The sequence below is a fragment of the Sinocyclocheilus rhinocerous genome, unplaced genomic scaffold, assembly GCF_001515625.1.
Source record: "Sinocyclocheilus rhinocerous isolate Xijiao unplaced genomic scaffold, SAMN03320098_v1.1 scaffold1119, whole genome shotgun sequence".
Classification (NCBI taxonomy): domain Eukaryota; kingdom Metazoa; phylum Chordata; class Actinopteri; order Cypriniformes; family Cyprinidae; genus Sinocyclocheilus; species Sinocyclocheilus rhinocerous.
In genome coordinates, this window is record NW_015664308.1 from 196745 (window position 1) to 205081 (window position 8337).

The following is an 8337-nucleotide window of genomic DNA, read 5'->3' on the forward strand; positions in this document are numbered from 1 at the left end:
TAGCATGCAACAAGAACACTCTAGCAATACCAACTACTCAGAACGCCCTAGCAATTGCATAGCAACCACTCAGAACACCCTAGCAACTGCATAGCAACCACTTAGAACACTTTAGCAACTATAGCATGCAACAAGAACACTCTAGCAATACCAACTACTCAGAACGCCCTAGCAATTGCATAGCAACCACTCAGAACACCCTAGCAACTGCATAGCAACCACTTAGAACACTTTAGCAACTATAGCATGCAACAAGAACACTCTAGCAATACCAACTACTCAGAACGCCCTAGCAATTGCATAGCAACCACTCAAAACACCCTAGCAACTGCATAGCAACCACTTAGAACACTTTAACAACTATAGCATGCAACAAGAACACTCTAGCAATACCAACTACTCAGAACGCCCTAGCAATTGCATAGCAACCACTCAAAACACCCTAGCAACTGCATAGCAACCACTTAGAACACTTTAACAACTATAGCATGCAACAAGAACACTCTAGCAATACCAACTACTCAGAACGCCCTAGCAATTGCATAGCAACCACTCAGAACACCGTAGCCTGTTTTATCATTAAATGCGATTGACGTAATGAGTCTTGACGATGTCCAGCAGTTCAGGTCGGTTTTCACTCTCTTATATTAATAGAGATCCTGTAAACAAAGGAAATTTTGCTTTATCCGTAATATGCTGAATATGCCTGCTGTGTCCAAACAGACTCATTTCCTGAAAGAAAGAGCCTAATGCTAATGACCAAATTATAGATAGGTTAGTCATTTGTTTTATTCTGCTACTGTGTAAAGTTTTGCACATAAATAGAACAAATGGAAACAGGCCTTTTAGGGAAAATAATTGGAAACTATTTTGATATCGATGATGATAATTTAAATTTACTCATAAAAAGACATTAGGCAAGAAAACAAGACATTTTACTTATTTTCCCTAAACTACTGTCATTACTGCTGTAGTATGTGTCGTTTGGGGTGTCAGTTTCATGTTCAGAGTCAGTCAATGGTAGTTTGATGCTATCAGAACATTGATCTGTTTGTTTCAGATGCCCAGTATCTCAACTTCTGACTCGACCAATCATGTGAGTTTGGGGCGGGACTAAGATGTTTGACTGACCAATGACAGGTGGAGGGGGAGTGTTCAGGAAACCCAACAGTTATTAATTTTCAGCTCTGTTTGGTGCTGCTAGTAGTACACACATGATTTTCATTCAGGAAAGTAAAGAACAGACACTGTAATGATTAGTTATTTTATTTTATTAGAAACGAGACACCTTCGCCTATTGTTCTTAAAACTGTACAATCACAAGAGGAAGTGAAATACACAGAGACTCTGGTGCTGGAGATTCAGACAGACATCGGGAACCTCACGCGAATGTAGAGACGCGAGGAAGGATATCGGCACACACACAGAGACAAACAGGTTCATAAAACAAGAGACCGTACAGACGACCGAGGGTTCAGTGTCTCAACAATATGGAGGAATCAAGTAAAAAACTCTAGGGCATTTTCCTGAAGCACAGTCAGATATATCTCTAGACTATTACTCTGATATCATATTTTTCTTTCCTGAAAGTTATTTTAGCAGCAAGACACAACGTCTTGTTTTGTCCTTCTTGCTTAATAGCTAATATAGTCCATGAACAGTGTTGTCATAAAGGTTTCTATATGCTCTATAAAGATGATATAAAACTCTGAAAATGGTTTAAAAAACTGCCAAAATTCTAATGTCAGTCCTGCTTGGGCATCAAGCATCTGTCCTCATATTGCACTGATGCCAGTCTATTGTTTGGCATAAATACTGCACTGGGAATATCTCCCGCCGGCACTGCGGAAGTTCACAGGTGGGCAGGAGCCCATAACGTGTGCTGGGGCTTCGTTCAAAAGGCTGTAGAAAGAGCCGCTGGTGGGAATGGAGGGAACACAGTGGTCTGATCCAATGGAGTGGAGGAGGAAACAACAGCTCGTCCTCAAAGAGTCCAAGGCTACACAGTCACTGCTGCTCCAACTACATTACCCAGAATGCTGAGAATATCAGCTGCTCATGCTGGGATAGTTCGTCCTCCTGCTGTTTTCGGGAATGAACGGATGGTTTCATTCAGTAGTTAAAAATAAACCTCGATGAACACAGGTATGAAGACAAGAGGAGAAACACGATCATCAAAATCATAACATGATCATAAGAACAAAGAAATAACATTCATAATAATAACTTGTTACAATAACAACAGAGGAATCATGGAAAGTAAATGCTCAGCTCTTTATAGTCAAGTTTTCAGTACAATTATTTCCCCAAAGTTTGATGGAAGCGTCCAGAAATGCTTCACGCAAAGCGCTAAAAACAAAGACCACAGCGACGGCAGTTCATCTGTGTCCATTTGGCACAGCTAACAACCCCTAGAAGCTCATGGGAGACGTCGTCCTCTTGACCGAAGAGAACGCTCTGGAAGGTGCCGCAAAGGGCCAATCTCGAGCAGCCAAGAAAGCGTTCGACCCTCCTGTGGGAGGATTCACCCATTCCAAAACGGAATTGCGGAAAAATGAAAGGGCACAGGCGGGCGTCCACACCACCTCCTGGACCAGATGGAAGCGTGTTGGGAAGAGCTCTCGATGAACCAACCAGGAATCTCTCCTCGCATGGAGTTCGGAAAACCTTTCTCCCTGTTCAGATGCCTTCTAATGACTGAGGTCAGTGTCATCTTGAGCTGAGAGCTACTTCTGAAGCCGGAGAGACACATATTCAAATGACAGACGGGTACAGCGCTCCCTTCTCGGGTTCTTCTATACCTTCTGCCCTCTGCATGCTCATCCCTTCATTTCCACTCTCTTTCCCAAATCAAAAGCAGACCGAGGTGTTCAGGGTTAAACGCTGTGCCCTCACACCTCTGTCTGCAGGTCGATGATATCTTGGCCCACCAGAGGGATGGTCGCTCCGGCCTTCTCCCATTCCACGCCCTGGAGATCCAGAGGAGACGCCTGCAACGGCTCCATGTCCTTCCGGACCCAGGTAGGAGGAGACGCCTGTGACCTGCTCATGCTCTCCCAGGACCGATCCATTGCTCCCTGCTGCTTATCCTGGAAAGAGACATCGGGAACAGAGTTAGAGACCCTGCAGTTGGGAATGAGAAAACGTCCTTCACATGCAGTCGAAAGATCGAGACACTTACGCTGTGGTTTGTCTTGTCGCTTCCAGCGGAGGAAACGCTCCATCTGACAGACTGCAGAGAGAAGAGAGCATTACTCTAAAGACTGAGCAACGAGAGTAAGCGAGGATGTTAAATTATGGCTGCTCTGATCAGTTCCACACATGAGCGTCTAGTTTGGCGGCTCACCTTGCTGTCGGATGCCGGTGACTCCCTGTCCTTCTCAGCGTGATGCATCTTCCTATTGAGGTCCTGGAACATGTTCTGATGGCGTTTCCGTGTGTGCATGATTTTCTACATGATAGAGAAGGGAACGGTTAATGCTGCACTGTTATTGATTTAAATTCATGTGACTCTACAGTGGAAAACTCCGTAGTGAGTAATTACCTCAAAATCCAGTTCTGCGTAACGAGATTTCTGCCTCTGTGAGAGTTAAACAGAAAGAGCGACAGCAAACTTTAGTATCACGTACATTGCGTAATTCATCAGATGCAGCGTTCAACGAAGAGTAAATGTCGTTTCTTACCCCCTCACTGACTTCCAAAGAACTCATGGACAAGGTGGAGATGGTTTCGCTCTTGGACATCATGGAGTTCATGGAGTCGAAGGTGTCTCCCAGACTGCTGGTCACGTGACTCTCGCTGGAGATGTTGTGGATGTTCTGAATGGGCGAGTCTCGCTCCGAATACGATACGCTGACACGGTCGGCGGGGAGAGTCTTGACGGCATAGGCAGCTTGCGGTTCGGCGAAGGTTCCGCTCAGATGCATGAGACGGGCCTGCGGGAGCTCGGTGCTGATGTTGTATTTGCTGGAGCCGCTGGAGTCGTCCTTGGGTTTGGCACGAAGGGTGGAGGTGGTGTTGGGCAGGAGCACGTAACCGCTGCCATCCGAACAGACGCTCTCGGCCTGAGCGAGGGCCAGATCGACATTTAGCTGCTTGAAGAGCTCGCTGTCACACACGTACACAGGTTTGCCACAGGACGGGTCGACTCCACAACCTTTCTCTCTCCGCAGGGTGAGCGTGTGGCTGGAGTACTCGGGGACGGGGGGAATGTGGCTCTTTCTGCTGGGGTTGGATGGAAGGGTGTGGAAGTTTGGGCCGAGGGGCAGGGGCATCTGTGGAGGGGGCATCTTCTCCTCGGAGGAGCTCTTCATTCCACCTGAAGGGAGGCAAAGAGGCAGGTCAGATCATGAGGCATGGATAAGCCTTGGATAAGCCCCCCTAGTTTCTTATTACCAAACATAAGAACATGTCAAGTTTCATGCCTTATGGCAGGGGTGTCCAATCCTGCTCCTGGAGGGCCAATGTCCTGCATAGTTTAGCTTCTAGTTTCTAGTAATCCTGAAAACCTTGATTAGCTGATTCAGCTGTGTTTAATTATGGTTGTAGCTAAACTCTCCAGGAACAGGTTTGGACACCTCCGCTTTATGGTAATATGAATGCGGCGATCTTTTGTTTATATGCTCACCTGGTCGGTTTGAGTCGGCGTCCTTCTCAAAGTCAGACTGCACACAGGAAAAAATAAATTTGATTTATAAATGCCGTTGTTAAAATGTAAAATACATGAGAATACTTGCATGTAGACTCACCACGAGCTGCGTGTGGCCGTTCTGCAGGGAGCTGCCGGAATCGCCATTCCCGTCATCTTTGCGGTCCACCACACGGCATTTCACCGCATCTTGAACCTGAAAAACACACATTTATGAGCTCTGGCACACTCAAAGACACGTTAAACGCACACGTGCTTCGATTGTGAACGTACTGACCTCTCTGCGCAGGATGCAGTGCACCATGACAATGATGAATCCCTCCAGAGAATCGAAGACAGCGAAGAGGATCTGGAACAATGCGGAGCGGCGGTCCGTGATGGCCAACACGGCAGACATCCACGTCAGCGCGAGAAGAGGGAGAACCACACAGGAGCTCCACAGCGACGCCCTGCAGGACAGTGCATTTAATACAACTTGCTCCACACTCTTCAATGTGACTGGCTTTTAATTGGGTGTGTACAGTATTTCTTACCCAGCCCTCTCTTTCAGCTTAACATCCGTGATGCCGTCCTTGGACACAAGCTTGTTGAAAACCAGAATTCCAATCACCATGTTGACCTGAAAACACACAAAGAGACGTCAGTGAAGGCTCAACACTGCACATGCTGTCGATCATGCAGTGTCCAAGAGCGGCTCCTCACCAGAACGACAGCAGCGGCCGGACCCACGAACGAGTACAAGAGTCCGCCTTCAAGAGACAACCAACAGCTGCGCAGAAAGAAGAAGAAACACCAGTGTTAAACTCACAAAGACACAGATGGAAAGAGAAAGATGGGAAACAAGATGGGAAATACTCACTAGTTGACGGTGCCGTAACCTTTGGCTTTGGTGAAGCCGACCGAAATGGCGACGACTAAAGCGGGCAAACCTGAGAGAGAATCCAGAGAGAGTTAAACACCCCATCACACGAGTCACGCGACACTCTCCAGAATTAACAACCAGTGTTGGGGAAAGAAGTAATGCATTACAATATTGAGTTCCTCCCTAAAAAAGTAACTAATTACGTTACTTAGTTACTTTTTATGGAAAGTAATGCGTTACATTACTTTTGAGTTACTTTTTAAATCTGCGCAGGGCTTGCTTGTTTGTTTTTAATATTAAAAGTTCTTCTTTTACAAATGTAAAAGCCCTTTCATCCAAAGGTGAAATGAATGCGCCTCAGGCTGAAGGAAATGTAAATTCACATCTGTACAGTAGAGGGCACCGCTCAAACTAATCACATGAAGACGCAGGAGAAGAAATTTCAACGCTATTCAGCAATAACAAAAATAAAACACAAATGTGTCTCTTTTGCTTATTAGTATGGATGAATTGGATCATCGAAGGTCAGTAGCAAAGACATTAGTTAATAAAATGGGATTAAATACATAAATGATATTTGTTTTATTTAACATATTTAATTATTGCAGGTTTGTGTCATATTCTAAGTTTGCATTTGACTGTTTGTATTGATTTTGAGGAACACTGAATCTGTTTTTGAGTAAACACATATTGATATTTAGTCTAGAACTACAGTAAGATCATGTTCACACACAACCTCTGCACTTACTCCTGATTTCTGTCACCATGGCAACACCAGAGCTGTCACTCAATACATGGAAACAAAGTAACTTATTTGAAAAAGTAACTCAGATATTTCCTTCTAAAAATAAAAAGTAATGTGTTACTTTACTAGTTACTTAAAAAAGTAACCTGATTAAGTAACTCGCGTTACTTATAATGCGTTACCCCCAACACTGTCAACAGCAGCGCGCACACTCACCCCATCCCAGACACAAGAAGCGTTTGCGGATGATGCGGTTACGCAGGCGGCCCGTGACGGCCATATAGGACTGCCACGCCTCCGTCAGGACCCAACAGAACGAGGACAGGAAGAAGAAATGCAGGAGCGCCGCCACCAAGGCACACATAACCTGCGAGAGACAGACGGAACGAGAGGTGAGCCGCTGGTCATCGGAGCTGATGTGTGCTGCGAACGGTCAGCTTCAGGCTCGGGTTTATACCTTGTTGCGCGCTTGCGTCTGACTGATCAGAATGAGGGCGTTGGAGCAGATGATTGACAGACAGAAGTTGATCAGGATCACTGAGCGCTCAGAACGGATGTACCTGAGAAGAAGAGAGAAAAAAAACAATTAATAAAATTCAATCAACCAAACCAGGGGTTTTCAGATTGGGGTCTGAGAAAAAGTTTAGAGATATATATCCATATTTAAATATTTGAGTATGGAAATAGATAGAAATAAAACCAAATTATTCTAACAAAATAGATACAATACAGAATTTGACACAATTGTAGTTTTATTCTGGTCTTTAATGATGAGATTAATGGCTTTTTAGTTCGTAATATTTTATGTTTTGGTCACACTTTATTTTAAGGTCAAATTCAAATGCTTTATAAGTACTAATAATCAGCCAATATGCTAGCAATATGCATGCTAGTTAATACTGTAAACTGGTTCTTAAAGTGCAACCACTAGCAACCAAAATACACATACTTCTAGACTTATTTTAACGTATAAATGTAAAAATACACAGTTAGGTAGTGAACATCTAATTTATGGGTTCATGACATCAAAACATTTGCAATGCAACCTTTTTGATGCAACCAATTAATAAACCACACATCAATTAAATTAATCATATCAATCAATCAGTAAATCAAGCATTATGATAAGTTTCTTACTTCCACACAGAGACGTAGATGATGAGGAGGAGGAGGAGGGTGAGGGACGACACCCCGCATCCCACAATCATCGTAACCGACGGCAACAGAGACTTATCCATGTTCTGTGAAGAAACACGGTAACATTAGTGTCAATGCACACACACACACACACAGCTCCCTCTGGACAGAATGACTGGCAGAAACAGGGCAGCTGATGTGAAGGAGACGTGAAGGTGAGAGAGACGCTCCACATTCCTTCACTGCTGCTCCACTTTAGCACAGTTAAATGACGGCAGGTGTGTGTGTGTGTGTGTGTGTGTGTCCTGCAGGTGGACAATTTTCCCCTCTGAAATTATTAGTGTAACACACTTCACACACCACATTGTGAGTGTGTTATATTATGCGCTGCTTTCCACCTTCATTTGCTCTTGCAGAATGAAACGCACCATCATATTTCCTCTCAAAAGACACACACACACACACACACACACACACACACTGAAGGCATGTAACAGGTCTTTTAAACCCGCTTGCGCTGCGCGACGCGACGCTTCCAAACAGCGTATGTGATTATAAACGGAGGCGTTGTGTTTGGACGCGTCGCGTTGCAGTGCAGGGCTGTTTTTTTTCCCTCTGATGCTGATAATTACAGCGCGGGGCTGCGGATGCGGTTGTCATGGCAACTGCTTCTGCGCCAAAAAGATAAAAAAACAACGATCGCATTAAAGCACCGAACAAATACGTGCATGAAAACAATCGGATCCATCATCGATCATCAGATTCACAACACCGCATCATCTCTATTAGCTATCAATCAATCCGTCGATAGATAAAGATCGAACTCACGCTAAAGACGATCAGATCCGATCACCCGATGATCGATGATGAACGAGGCTGTGATAAACGCTGTTCGGTTAACGGCAGCATCGCTTCATTTTCGCACACACACACACACACACACAC

The 8337-nt window shown here is 44.7% G+C and overlaps 1 protein-coding gene across 1 annotated transcript in view; it reads right to left on the bottom strand.

Annotated features, from left to right (window-relative positions):
• Positions 1–2842: 2842 nt before the first annotated feature.
• LOC107730050 (brain-specific angiogenesis inhibitor 1-like) overlaps positions 2843–8337 on the bottom strand; it is a 16356-nt gene continuing 10861 nt past the window's right edge. Inside the window, 13 exon segments of the mRNA XM_016540784.1 lie at positions 2843–3089; positions 3182–3232; positions 3347–3451; positions 3545–3580; positions 3684–4318; positions 4628–4664; positions 4749–4844; positions 4926–5267; positions 5351–5417; positions 5508–5577; positions 6472–6622; positions 6713–6815; positions 7393–7496. Of these exon segments, the coding sequence (XP_016396270.1) occupies positions 2892–3089; positions 3182–3232; positions 3347–3451; positions 3545–3580; positions 3684–4318; positions 4628–4664; positions 4749–4844; positions 4926–5267; positions 5351–5417; positions 5508–5577; positions 6472–6622; positions 6713–6815; positions 7393–7496 (1995 nt within the window). The 3' untranslated portion in view covers positions 2843–2891.